The sequence below is a fragment of the Acomys russatus genome, chromosome 28 (assembly GCF_903995435.1).
Source record: "Acomys russatus chromosome 28, mAcoRus1.1, whole genome shotgun sequence".
NCBI lineage: Eukaryota > Metazoa > Chordata > Mammalia > Rodentia > Muridae > Acomys > Acomys russatus.
The window spans coordinates 43,203,533-43,218,429 of record NC_067164.1 but is presented as its reverse complement, the minus strand read 5'-3'; the positions used below and the strand labels follow the sequence as shown (position 1 = coordinate 43,218,429).

At 44.0% G+C, this 14,897-nt stretch overlaps 1 protein-coding gene across 1 annotated transcript in view; it reads left to right on the top strand.

Moving 5' to 3' along the window:
• Rnf212 (ring finger protein 212) overlaps positions 1-14,897 on the top strand; it is a 30,874-nt gene that overhangs the window by 13,340 nt on the left and 2,637 nt on the right. The window contains exons 4-10 of the mRNA XM_051170505.1: positions 1,330-1,386; positions 3,178-3,236; positions 6,133-6,185; positions 6,291-6,342; positions 7,700-7,742; positions 9,343-9,406; positions 14,654-14,726. Coding sequence (XP_051026462.1) covers positions 1,330-1,386; positions 3,178-3,236; positions 6,133-6,185; positions 6,291-6,342; positions 7,700-7,742; positions 9,343-9,406; positions 14,654-14,726 — 401 coding nt within the window. The remainder of the gene's footprint in view (positions 1-1,329; positions 1,387-3,177; positions 3,237-6,132; positions 6,186-6,290; positions 6,343-7,699; positions 7,743-9,342; positions 9,407-14,653; positions 14,727-14,897) is intronic.

The window sequence follows — 14,897 nt, the reverse complement described above, 5'->3', positions numbered from 1 at the left end:
GTGCAGGGTGTACTGAGGAAGAGGCAGCTGGCAGAAACATCAGTCTACTTCCGGAACAATTCCCAGCTCTACCTGGCCCCTAGATCAAATCTAGAACACGGATAATATCATGTGCCTTACACACGTCTGAAGGAGAGCTTGAACAAAAAGCAAACATATCCCCCAGATATAGCCTTGCTGTGTTCAAACATGACACTAGCAGGCTTCCACAGTGAGGGGAGGAGGGCTTATGACTAAGTCTCTCCCGTGCATGTTAGAAGCTGGAAGATCAGGGCTATCACTGCAGACAAGGGAAGGGTTCATGACAGGCCCTTGGTGAAGGGCTTTGAGGGGCAAGAGCTGCTTGCACAATTGAGGAAGGTGCTCAAGGCTCGTAATTTTTACTCCAGTGATGGTTCCTGCAGTCATAGCCTCAAAGGAGTCTATACTTACCTGTGTGAGCAGGAATGACATATAGGGGCTGGGTGGTGAGTGACGACCACCCTTGGGTCTGTACTGTTACCTACGGGGATATATGGAACTTTAAAATGCCACTTACCTATAGTCATCCTGTACCTGTGGACCCAGCACTGAGTGGTGGCAGAATTAGGTGAAGAAGTGACAGTTCAGTGTCTCACCCAAGTTAACACCATTTTTTTCAATCCATCTACCAGCTTTCTTTGAGCCTCAGACCACTTTTCACTTGTTCAAACTGCTCTTCTCAGAAGCCAAATTCAAATTACATAGAATACATGAGGTTTCCTGTGAGTGTGAAGTCAGCGATGGTGCTGGCGTCAAGAACAGCTGCCTCTGGCTCTAGGAATCTGTACAGTCTTGGTGTCTGCCAGCTGTAGCTACCATGCTGGCTTCCTTATTTCAACTCTTCCACCTCTCTAACCCTGTCCTAGTCCATGTATTAGAGTCACTCACTGGACAGGAGGCCTTCAGATAGCCATTACCATCAAAATGGGACTACATGTTTTATCTTACCACAAGATAAGCACACCACTGGAACATCTTAAACAGAAAGGCACCTAGGAAGGCGAAGAACCTAACCCTGACCCTAAGTTCATATTGGATAAGCCCACCTGCCCTTGCATTTGACAGCCTTCTAGCATCCTGTCCTTTGGAACATCTAGGCTGTGTGTCACTCTGGTCAGAGTTTAACCACCAGCAAACCCAGGCAATCTGTGAGTATCCCTGTGGGAGGAGATTCAGGTCTACTGGGGGAGTTCATGTAAACTGGAATATGCTGAAACCCACACTTAAAGTTCCTTCCAGTCTTCTACTTCCACAAGAGATGTGCCATGACCCTGTGCCCTCAGCAGCTGAAATGTGCTGTCTTCTTAGATTTCAGAATTCCAAGAAAAACACAGGAGAAGATTAGTGGCCTTCTATCGAGACAAGGTAAATAAAAGCCAACTCTTGCTCACTTCTTGAGTTTTTTACCTTGTAATTTCAGTATCATAATTCATTCTCCCATATTCTCTCCCTCTCCCCTCCTCCTCCCTCTCCCTCTCCCTGCCTGGCCTCAAATGCATAGAGACCCACATCACTCTGTCTCCTGAGTTCTGAGATTAAAGGCATGTGCCACTACACCCAACTTAGTCCAGGGTGAATAGGGTTCACTAGCACCAGTGAGGTTTGTTTTCCTTTGCATTTCCAGTTGAGAAGGTGGTTACTTCTCATGACCATCATTTGTTTGCCTGACCTGCCAAGGAGCCCCTTTGCTCTGGACAGCCTACCCAGAGCTGCCTACTCTGGCCGCTTGGGCTCCTTCAGCTAGACTAGCGCACACCAGGCCCTCAGGAGCATGAGAGCAGTACAGAAGCCTCTCTGCTCATTTCTCTTGGGGTTTTTTGTTTGTTTGGTTGGTTGGTTTGGTTTGGTTTTGGAGTTTTGGGGTTTTTTGTTTTGTTTTATTTTGGTTTTTGTTGTTGTTGTTGTTTTAACATAATAGTCCTTTAAAAAGTGAAATGAGAAGCTAGTTATAAAGCCATAGAGTTCTGAGAATCTGTTACCATGTTTAGAAGGCATTTCCAGCCCATGGCCTTAGTACATCGATGGTACAGTTGGCAGGGTCCCCAGGCTCTGTGCACAGTTGTCTGGCCTCACTCTGTTACACACTGCTCTACCTCCTGCGTCACCCTAACCACTGCTCTACCTCCTGCATTCCTGCATCACCCTAACCACTGCTCTACCTCCTGCATCACCCTAACTAACTGTTGCTCTTCCTGCATCTCCCTAACCACTGCTCTACCTCCTGCATCACCCTAACTAACTGTTGCTCTACCTGCATCACCCTAACCCTGCTCTACCTCCTGCACTCCTGCATCTCCCTAACCACTGCTCTACCTCCTGCACTCCTGCGTCACCCTAACCACTGCTCTACCTCCTGCGTCACCCTAACCCTGCTCTACCTCCTGCATCTCCCTAACTAACTGTTGCTCTACCTGTGTCACCCTAACCACTGCTCTACCTCCTGCACTCCTGCGTCACCCTAACCCTGCTCTACCTCCTGCACTCCTGCATCTCCCTAACCACTGCTCTACCTCCTGCGTCACCCTAACCACTGCTCTACCTCCTGCACTCCTGCGTCACCCTAACCACTGCTCTACCTCCTGCATTCCTGCGTCACCCTAACCACTGCTCTACCTCCTGCACTCCTGCATCTCCCTAACCACTGCTCTACCTCCTGCGTCACCCTAACCACTGCTCTACCTCCTGCACTCCTGCGTCACCCTAACAGCTGCTTGGAATCCAGCCTAGAGTCTTCTTACCTCTCAGCAAATGACAGATTTTACATATACCACTCTAAAATTGGAAATTTTAACCCTAACCCCTTGAGGTTTCCTAGTTCCCTGTGACAAAGCCTGATCTAAACCCTGACATGTTGTAGACTGCATTATAAAATCTCCTGTGTAGAAGAGGACATATGTCCTCAGACTTGACATCAGAATCTCTAGGTAGTACCCTGAGCAGGCTTACTGCTCTGGGCTGCTACTGGCTAGCTCAGATCCACTGCCTCATGGAGACTGAGCTGGGTGTCTCTAGAGCTCTAACCTGGCTGAGCTCTGTACAGAGGTTCTAAAGCCAGGCTTGCTGCAGTCACATTTCAGAAATGTAAACAAGCCCAGTATGTTCTCTGAACTGCCTCATGGAATAGTCATCTAATAATGGAGTCATATTTATATACAGATTGCTCAGTTGGAGGAGTCCCTCAGAAAGTCAGTGCTACAAATCAAGCAACTACAAAGGTAAGAGTCAGCTAGCTCCATGTCTCTAAGATAGACAAAAACAGATAAAAGAGATAGAGTGTCCTAATGGAGGCTTACAAATGATCCATGAGGCACTGGTAAGGGACCAGGAGTGACAGTGACTATAATGCAGGTGGTGGCTGCCTGCAGTCTCTTGTGCATGACATGGCAGCCAGCTATGGGGGGTGGGCTTGGCATGCCATGTGTTCTTCAAGGCACTTCCATTGAGTGAGTCCATTGTATTAGTTGTTTCTCTCATTCCTGTGACAAAGGCATCTTGAGGAAGAAAGGGTTCACTTTATCTCACAGTCTGAGGGTATAGTAGTATACTGTCATGGGAGAGGCATGACAGCAGTAGCTTGAGGCAGCTGCTCATATCAGTGAAAGATGAGTGCTGATGCCCAGCCCATTTTCTTTTTATTCAGTCTAGGACCTTAGCCCATGAAATAGTACTTCCTAAATTTATGGTGGGTTTTCCTACCTCTTTCTACTGAACCTATAAATTCTCTCATAGACATGCCCAGAGGTTTGTTTCCTGTGAGATTATAGATTCTGTCAAGTTGATAGTATTAGTCATCACCAGTCTATCCTTTGTCACCTTCATACTTAAACATAGCATTTTCTGTTTTGTTTTGTTTGGTTTGGTATTATTATTATTATTATTATTATTATTATTATTATTATTCAGCCTCACGAAGTTCTCAGAACATGAGTAGAATATAGCCTTTTTTTTTTTTTTTTTTTGCCAGAACACAAATGGCCTCTAACCCTTCTCTGAAATCTCATGAGCTGAGCTTCCACCATCTACATTTCTATGAACATTTTATTCTTCCAACCATCCCCTCCACCAGACTCACCCATTCAGTTCTGTTTATGGTATTCTAAGAATTTTCTAACCCTAAATTCCAGACTCTTCCACATTCTCCCTACAAACCACATGGTCATCTTTATCACAGCAGCAGTCCCAGTGCTCAGTACCAATTTTCTATATTATTTTTCTCATGACAAAAGCATATACTACTTAAAGAAATAAGTTTATTTTTACCCACATTTTGAAGTGGCAGTCCTTCATGGTAGCTAGAGCATGGAGATAGTAGCGATGAGGTACCGGGTCATAGTGCTTCTGCAGTCAGGAAACAGGTAAGCCCTGGTGGCCAGCTTGCTTTCTCCTTTTTGTTCAGTCTAAGACTCCCTTAGCCCATTGGATGGTACCACACCCACATGCAGAATAAACTTTCCCAACTCAGTTAACCCAGTCTGGAAACTTGCTCGCTTACATACCAAAGGTTTAGGTGATGATAAGTCCTATCAAGTTGGCAATTAAGATGGACCGTACAGCCATGCATCAGAGCACATCCCAAAGTGCTGCAACTGACCAAAAATACACAACACTCTGTAAGTGTATAATTATTTGGAAAATAACAAACATTAAAACAAACATTTCTCATTTCTTGTCTGTTTTAGTCAATGCCTCAATGATACTGCAGTTGTCAAACTGTCTGTTAGCACTTAATATCCATAAAATATGGAATTTATAACACACCATTATTTAACCAACACAGTGATACAAGACATGATACACATTTTGCTCAGGTGTGGTTGTGTTTTTCTTAGATAATGGTTCAATTTCCTGTGAAGCTTTTATATGTGGAATGATCACTTAGATGTTTCTCACGGGTTACCTGAGTATAGGCACCTGCTGGCCTGACCAACCAAGCACATGAAGGTGTCCTGAAGGCATAGCCATATTGGGCCTGGGAACGTGACTGGGAGACAGGGTTAGTACCTGTCAGAGCTCCTAACTAAGCTCTTCTTTGCCTCCGTCTTGAAGAAAAAGACCTCTTTCCTCCATCCTTATTTTCAAAAACTGAGGAGCTAGAGAGATGGCTCAGCAGTTAAGAACATTTGCTGTGGTTTCCATGGGCCATAGTTTGGTTCCCAACACACGTATCAGGCAGCTTACAAGTGCCTGAAACTCTTGTTGTGGGAAATCCAGTGCCCTCTCTAGTCCTCCGTGGGCACTTAAGAGGCACCACTCTTGACTTCAGAAGTTCCTGTGAGCCAAATATGTCAACTGTTTGTGCTCAGAAGCTTCTGTTTAAGGGAGGACAGTAAATGAACTTATAGATCAGACAGGGACATGTGGTGGTATGAGAGAACGAGCACTGGGGAGGGACCCAGGAAGTGCCCTTAGGTCAGAAGTCCAAGTTGCAGTTGTTGATGAGTACCGATTCTTAGCTTATTTGGTCTGACTGAATTGGTTGCAAACACAGACTGTCTTCACATTCAGACCAATGCCTAGGCTGCAATAGCTCATCTGCTTTGTTTATACGTGCCTTGTGAGTCTGCGGAAACGGACATGCTTTGCCCTGTATGCACATAAACATCCCATATCTGCCAGGTTAGGCCAGGCAGGCGGGGCCCAGGGTGCACCCTACTATGAACAGACATCTTAGTATGCAGCAGACACTGAGCACTGTTACCAAGCATAAGACCTCAGGCAAGGTTGTCTCTGCTGCCTTCTGTCTCAGAGATTCATGGCTCGCTTTTCTGAAGGGAAAACACAACTTTCAGTTACTTGTCTCCATTTCTCCTGTTAGCTGTTAAAACTGAATGGGTTAGTGTCTCTTATTGTCACATTTGAATTTCACACAATTAAAACATAACCTGCCAGTGGTCCTTTATTATAATAGTTTTAAACAAAAGTATCAGGCATGTACATGGTGGCCAGTGTTGGTGTTACATTGCTTTCCAGTTGGGAAGGAACAAAGCAGTGGGCCAGAGGACAGGTAGAGATTCATGCAGTTAACTATTTTCAAGCCTTTATATACTTTGGGGTGAATAAGGGAGAAATCAATTTCATTATTAATCTAATACCTTTATTCTGTCTATTTAGTATGAGGTCATCACAACAAGCAACTTTCAACACAATCAAACATTCAGTTGCAAGTAAGTGAAGTAATGTCATAAAGGAGAATATAAAGACACCTGGCTGCTGAGCCACAGGAAGTAGGCACCAACATAAAGACTTTATTTTTATCATTTTTCCTTTAGCAAAGCCAAATGGCTATCTCTTGCTGCCACCCAACTCTTCACTCCCTGACAGGTATGTGGGCCTGGTGGGATGGTGCAAGTATTTGTGAAAATTGAGTAACCCACACTCATATCCATGGATGTATCTGCATTTCTCTTCCTATCAGGTTCTCCTTCCAAATCGCCAAATCACACTCATTAACTAAGAGTAGTCTACAGAGTGTCCAGCTGCCCTGGGTACTTAGCTTACACTAGTGTAAAGCTCCGGTCCCCGAGTCAGGACTTAGATCCTCACTGGAAAGTCATGGTACTCCATACCTGCAGCCACAGTAATTAGTTGAGTATGATCGTGTGTCTATAAGCCTCCCAGAAAGCTCTGCCCTACCCCAAAGTGAAAGCTAGTGTCTGGGTGTAGTGATATGGTCCTTCCACCTCATGTACCACTCTACTCTGAGAGCCCTAATTGTGTCCCTGGGTGCCTTTGGGACAATTCAGCCTTGGGAAGCTCTGGCTGTCCCTTGGAAGGTGCACATTCACCATACCATTATGATCCTAAGACCTGATTTGGGAAGACAGTCTCCATGAGTCAGAAATGACGAGTTAGACATAAGGAGGAAATCCTCATGGGCTCATGCCTTTAATGGGCCCAGGGTGTTCTCTGAACGGGTTCTTCTGGGAGTTTAGTAGATGAGTCTGCAGCAGGCAGGCGTGAGTGTGTTTGGGAAGTGGTCACTCTAGCACATGTGTGCTCTCTTGTGGGGTGTGGAGTCATCAGGCCAGTCACCCACACTGACTCTAGCTGCCACATAGGGAGTTGTCACCAGGAGAGTATTATGTAGAGTGGATGTCTGGATTGAAGACACTGAAGACCAGGAGGAAGGTAAGAATCTAGAAACTTTTGGGGTGACAGCCCTGTCCAGGAAAAGTAAATTTAACATAGATGTTGGAGCAATATGTAGGCTAAACTATTGAGCCATCCTGCAACTCCTGCTAGAAGAGTCAAGAAAGGGCGTTTCTTGGTTCTGAGGTCACTACCATCAGGTAGCCAGGGTAGCCACCAAATCCAGGTGATGTTTCCCTGTCTGTTTTTTGGTTAATGGATGCTATAATGTGTGGGCTAGTGATACATGTTAGCAGCAGTAAATGAGTGTCCCTGTTCTTAGGGGTCTAGTCAATGGGGCTAGGTAGGAGTTGAAGAGCTAAGAAGCAGACTGGAGCTCTGCTCTAGAGAAGCCATGCCTAACTTACAGTTGGAAAGCAGCCAGTAGAGGACACAAGAGGTAGCAGACCTATAACTAACCACTACCTAACAACTCCATGGAAGGGCTTGGAAAGTCATTCTTTGACTTACTACATGCAAGGATCTTTAAACTGGTGTTTTAAATTATAATAAACTTTCAGTATCATTAGTATGTTTTATTGTTTTATAGAATAGAGTCAATGGAAATTGACCTGACTCCTCCAGCAAGAAAGGTAAGCATGCCTGGGCTACCACATTGTGCAAGGCACATGGTGGTCTCTAAAGGAGTTTGCTACTGTGTTGAGACCAGAGTGAACGGGTGGGTTGTGATTAGAAACAAGAACACTCCCTCTGTCCTCATGGCCAGGCCTATGGGGCAGGCAGCATTGCTGAGCAAAAGTGGCAGAGCTCATAGCCCTATGCTTTACCTGCCCCGACCATACTCTAAAAAGAAAGAACAAACTGCTTATTATAAACTGAACCCTATCGGCCCATAAAAATAAGTGGGCCAGAAATGAGAGGCCTGAGACACAAAACCATACTGTGAACTGGAGAGAAACAAGAAGAGAGGAAACGAAACCAAAGCCTAGGAATGGACTGTGAGGGTCACCGTCCCAGTTCAGGCAGAACTGAATTCTGTGCATGCTATATTGTTTAAACATGAGGCCCCCAGAGATGTTTCACAAGGCTGGGGCATTACCAAGTGGGCTGTAACCAGTAGGGCGGAACAGAGGAAGGACACTGCGTGCACGCGATGACTCTGTTTCTCTGGTGTGAGTTCGTTCTTGTGTGTTGCTTCAAGGGTTTTAATAGAGCTGCCTCTCAGGTAGCACTGACTAAGTGCTCTGTAGATGAGGGCCATGCTGATAGCCATCCAAGGTAGGTGTTGGTGTGTGCACTTGTTAATCAGAAGTCACGTTCACTTCCAAGGGAGTCTCCTGAACCTGCTTGTGATGCAATCTAGATTCCAGAGTACATAGGTGGGACTTCAGCAGGGAGTGAGCAGGGGTACTTCAGAGATACATTGGCACAAAGATACACTGAGCCTCTCTCTGCTCAGCTTCCTTCTTGTGCGTGTTCACTTCCTTCAGTGTATACCTCCCTACCCTGGGCATCTCCCCAGCCCTGCCCTTTACTTCAGGCCTCACAGAGACCCCGGATCCCTGCTGCATGTCAGCTTCTTGAAGGCTAGACACTTGCTTCTGCTTCTCTACCTTGGGCCTTGTTTCAGGGTTGTGCATGGATTTGTGGTTCTCCACATCCCCAAATTAATGGTGAAGAAGGACTCTAGTTTTTTCTCAGTTATTCAGCGTCAGGTTTCCTTTGCACCCAAGCAGCTGGAGTGAGCTAGAGATAGTGAAGATAACAGGCACAGTTGACACCTTGCAGCTGGGGAAATCAGAATTCAGTGAGTGAAACTCTAAATTTTGGTGTCAGGCTACACATTGACATTTTAAACTTCGCAAGACAGAAGGTCTTTTCTGAGTCAAGCAAACTAGTGGCATCACCTGTGCTCCTAGTGTCTCTGGGGAGACGGGACCTAAGCAGGGTCCAGCCAGGCAGCCCCAACCAAGATCATTCAATACACTTCTTGTCCTTTCCTGGTATTCCTAAAGGAACTTAGTGCAGTCATGAATCATTTACTGTTTCAGGGCCTGGGAGAGCAGAGGTGACGGATCCTCTGTCCTGCCCTGCCTGAAGGGCTGTCACCCAGGGAGCAGGTGGTTTGGTTAGAGGTGACAGGACTGCAGAGCTAGAGCTCCAGGACATGAATTGGACTCTCACAAATGGCAGTTTGGAAATTTCACTGGCTATTTTCTTTTGCGTATGTAGCCTGAGATGGCAGCAGGCCCTTCAAGAATCTCTCTGATTAGCCCTCCTCAGGGTGGACGCATGGGTAAGTAAAAGTTCCTGTAACCTTGCTTCAAACTAGGATATGTTCCATGAAAGTCCTATTTCACCAAAGCTGTCTGTACTTAACTACTTAAGGGTTGCCCTCCACTAGTTGGCAGGGAAACTGGGTTCACCTCAGCAGAGATACTGTGAACCATTTTAGGAGAAACTCCTGGGATCATGCACCATGGATAAAACTGGTATTGTTTTCCTAGTCAAAGGTTGTTTTGCCTCTTTATTTGCTGGTAATCGACTGGTACATTGTCCCCATGACTCTTGTCCAGTAATCCTCCCAGGCCCTGCCTCTTCTCATATGGGAGCTCTCATTAATGCATCAACTTTCAAAACTTAAGGTCTTTCCTCACAATCCTCCCCTGCTCTATCCCTGTACAGATGGAACAGTATAAAAATACGGGTAACTTACAGGGGTAGAGAGAGGTTTGGTTAATAAAGTGCGTGCTGCAGAAGCAGGAGGGCCTGAGCTCCACTCCCCAGGTGCCCACTAGCTAGCCGGGCCAGCTCAATTGGCAAGTTTCACTTTTGGCAAATTGGCAAGATTCATATCTCAAAGACTATAGAAGAGAAAGATAGAAGAAGAAACCTAATATTAACCTGTGGGCTCCAAGCACACACAGAGAAAACAATTAACATGGCTCATAAATTGTTAGCAGCCACTGTTTTGTGTTCCTTTGTTTTGTGCTCTACTTGCTTGGGGAATGGTGAATAAGTGAGAAGCTCTGCCACGGGTGATCTTAGCAGCTTTCATAGCCCTTTTCTTCCGCCAAGCTGCAGGCAGGAGCAGCTAACATTCTGTAGTACTACGATTTATGTGCAGGCCTCAGGTACTGGCCCTCTCAGGGTTAGGTAACAAATATGATAGTGCTTGTGTGCGCCTAGCAGTTAGGACTCCCCAGCCCTTGGCAGTCTTCTAGGCCTGGTGAGCATGGCTCTGCAGGCCTGGCCCTTCTCCCATCCCCTCTGCCTCGCTAAAAGCCATTAGATGACATCCCTAAAGTAGCCACTCTCTCTTCCTGAGGCTGACTACCAAGGTCCAGCTATCAAAGTATTGAAGTCCAGCAATCAAAGCCCTCTTTGGCTCACCTAATAAGCATGCCCATTTAAAATTAAACACCTCATCCTAATGTGGTGCTTTCCTGTACTTTTATACACTGCCATTTTCCTATGTGCCACCCCTCTCTATCCAGAGGCAGTCCTTTGTCCCACTCCAAAACAAACACCTCCCCTGCTCTCTTTTGTTCTCCTCCCCTTCTTTCTCATTCCCTGTCTCCTGTCTTTGTCTCTTATTCCCGCACTCTGTCACTCTGGGTTAAGTAAATCTCTTTTGTGCTGAGAAATTAGTCTTGGGGGTCCTGAGCCGATACTTTGCCTTTCAATTGTAAAGGGCAATTTCCCCCAATTTTTTCTCAGCCCATTTGTCATTTGTGTATAGAAGGTCTATTGATTTATTTTGAGTTAATCTTGTGTCCAGCCACTTCACTGAAGGTGTGTGTCAGACGTAGGAGTTCTCTGATAGAATTTTCTGGCTCGCTTATGTATACTATCATATCATCTGCAAATAATAATACTTTGACTTCTTCCTTTCCAATTTGTATCCCCTTATCGCCCTCAGTTGTGTTATTGCTTTAGCTAGAACTTCAAGTACTATATTGAATAGATATGAAAATAGAGAACAGCCTTTTCTTATTCCTGATTTTAGTGAAATCACTTTGAACTTTTCTCCATTTAATTTATGTTGGTTATCAGCTTGCTATAAGTTGCCTTGATTATGTTTAGGTATGTCCCTTTTATCCCTAATCTCTTCAAGACTTTTATAATGAAGGGGTGCTACATTTTGTCAAAGTCTTTTTCAGCATCTAATGAGATGATTGGGGTTTTTTTTCTTTCCGTTTGTTTATATGGTGGATTACACTGATTGGTTTTCACATGTTTATATGGTGGATTACACTGATTGGTTTTCACATGTTTATATGGTGGATTACACTGATTGGTTTTCACATGTTTATATGGTGGATTACACTGATTGGTTTTCACATGTTTGTATGGTGGATTACACTGATTGGTTTTCACATGTTTATATGGTGGATTACACTGATTGGTTTTCACATGTTGTTGATATGGTGGATTACACTGATTGGTTTTCACATGTTTATATGGTGGATTACACTGATTGGTTTTCACATGTTGAACCCTCCAGGGGTCTCTGGGATGAAGCCTACGTCGTCACAGTAGATGGTCTTTTTGATGTGTTCTTGGATTTGGGTTGCAAGTATTTTGTTGAGTATTTTTGTATTCATGTTCATGAGAGAAATTGGTCTATAATTCTCTTTCTTTGTTGAATCTTAGTGTGATTTGAGTATTAGGGTGACTGTGACCTCATAAAATGAATTTGACAATGTTCCTTCTGATTTTGCTTTGTGTAGTAATTTGAGGACTATTGATTGGTGTTAGCTCTTCTTAGAAGGTCTGATAGAATTCTGTGCTAAAACAGGGATTTTTTTAGTTGGGAGACTTTTAATAACTGATTTTATTTCCTTAGGGGTTATAGCCACTGTCTGACATCAATTTAACTTTGTAAGTGGTATCTATCAAGAAAACTAGCCATTTCTTTTAGATTTTTCCAAATTTGTGGAGTACAGGTGTTTTTTTAAGTATGACTTAAAGATTCCTTGGTGTCTGTTGTTATGACTCACCCCCCTTTTTATTTCTGATTTTGTTGATTTGGATATTTAGTTAGTTTGGATAAGGGCTTGTCTATCTTGTATTCTCTCTTTTTTTTTTTTTTTTTTTTTTTTTTTTTTTTTTCCTATTTTGTTGACTTTAGCACTCAATTTGATGAAATCCTGCCCCCTGCTTTTTGTTCTAGAGCGTTCAAGTGTGCTGTTAAGTTGCTACTATGAGATCTCTCCAATTTCATTATGAAGGCACTTAGTGCTATGACTTTTCCTCTTAACACAGCTTTCATGGTGTCCCATGAAACTTGGGTATGTTAGCCAAGCGGTGGTGGCACACGCCTTTAATCCCAGCAGAGGCAGGCAGATCTCTGTGAGTTCAAGGCCAGCCTGGTCTACAGAACCAGTTCCAGGACAGCCAGAGCTGTTACACAGAGAAACCCTGTCTTGAAAAAAATTAGGGTAAGTTGTGCATTAATTTTCATGGAATTCTAGGAAGTCTTTAATTTCTCTCTTTATTTCTGCCCTGAACCAGTAGTCATTCAGTAGGGAGCTGTTCTGTTTCCATGAGTTTATAGGCTTTCTGTTGTTTCCTCTGTTGTGAAAGTCCAGCTTTAATCCATGATGCTCTGATAGGGTGCAGGAGGTTATTTCAGTTTTCTTCTATCTGATGAGACTTGCTTTTTCATTGAATGTATGATCAACTTTGGAGAATGTTGAGTGAGGTGCTGAGAAGATGTATTCTTTTGTGTTTAGGTAAAATGTTCTGTAGATATCTTTTAGGTTCATTTGGTTCATAATATCTGTTAGCTCCAATATTTCTCTGCTTAGCTTCTGTCTGAATGACTAGTCCATTTGTGACTGGGGTGTTGAAGTATCCCACTGTCAATGTGTGAGGCTGGCGTGGGATTTAGTGGTGTTTCCTTCACAAGGGGCATAGATGTTGAAAATTGAAAGGTCATCTTGCTGGGTTTTTCCTTTGATGAATATGAAGTGTCCTTCCCCATCTTTTTTGATTAATTTTGGTTTGAAGTCTATTTTGTTAGATATTAAATGACTATACCAGCTTTTATTTTAGATATATTTGCTTGTAAAAATCTTTTTCCAAACCTTTACTATGAGGTAATGTCTATCTTTGATATTGAGGTGTTTTTCTTGCAATATTCAGGGCTTGCTGTAGTAGAAGAGCCAGGATCTGGAGGTGACATACTGCCTTGGCTGTTGTTGGTTGTATTCTTGTACCGGCCTCTAAGCATCTGGGTTTGGGGTGATTATAGGTCTAGGTGCGGATTTCTGAGCTTGTCTTTGTTGAATGAGTGTTTTGCTCTTGGTTTCTGTCTGAGTGGCCTGTGGTTGAGTAGAAGGTCTAAACCTAACATGGGGGCTGGAGTTCTGGCAGCTGACAGGTGTGGCCTCTGGTCCAGCTGGAGATCCTCTGCTTGAGTTGGGGCAGGACATGGTGATGGAGAAGTGTGGGTGATTGGGGCTAGGCTGGGCAGGCGCTGACTGGGAACAGCCCATAGGCTAGTGTCCTACCTGGGCTTCTGGTTGCTACAAGTGGAATGGACTAAATGCTCCAGAAAGAAAAAAGCAGAGATTGTCAGACTGGCATAAAAATTCTTCGGATATTCTGTCTATAAGAAATATACTCAATTCAAAGGCACAGAGAGATGAAGGAAAACCTACAGAGCAGACACCATACAAACACCAGCCAGAAAGGAACTAAAGTGGTTTTTATTCACAGTTAAACAATGTAAATTTTAAAATAACAATATTGCTAGTAACAAAGGGATATTTATGATGCCAAATGCTCACTATAATAGTAAGATAAAACAATTACTGTGTATAGACAATAAACTCAAATATATGATGAATTAAAGAGAAATCCAACAGCTAAAATTATATAGTATTTCAATATTCTAGTCCCTATAATTGATAAACCACTGGCTATGTAATTGCTAAGAAGTTAGAAGACTTGAAGAAATTTTGCCAAATTAACTTTAAAAAAAAAAAAGGGCATATGCAGACATCACCTGACAATAGCAGAATGTACATTCTTTTTAAGTGCAAATGCAGCATTCTCCTGGAGGTGCTTTCCAGGCCTTCATATGTAGCTATCCAGTACTCATTAAGCACTTTTGTACCACGGGGTACATGTCTGGTCCCCCCTGACTAACCACTAGCCAGCAGAGCAGATACCATGGCTCAGAAGCAACTTTATGAGAATGAAAGTCCACTGGCTTAGTTGGTTCTGGTCCCAACTACTGACATCAAGCTGCCAGTTTATTTTAATTGTTCACATTTTGTCCAAGTTGAAAAGGGTATAAGTGAGAAGATAGGGCACAAAACACATCCCTCCTGTGGCACGGGAAGGACTTGGGTGATGGGCCATAGTAACACTCAGAGAGCTGCCTAGAGTTAGAAGACTCCTGTGCATGCATATGCCAACTGATAGTGGTCTCACAATGGAGACATGGCCACACTTGCAGAGAAACAGCTGAGGGTATGATCTGGTTCTGTGGCACGCTAACACGGCACAACGTGCTTCATTCCCTCCGCAGGTAGTGTCTCCTGCCGGGGACCCCAGCATCTCAGCGTGACACCCAGCCATGCCAGCATGACGAAGGCTATCAGGTTGGTCCCCATAGGACAAAACATAAGCCAAACAAAACCTCCAGCCAGGGTTGAAGCTAACAGGTTGCCTCTTAATCCTATATGTCCATGTTTGCAGAAGGTTGTATTGTATGTTGCACTGTATAGTTTGAGTTTTGACTTAGAGACCTCAAAAAGAAATATTGAATGGCT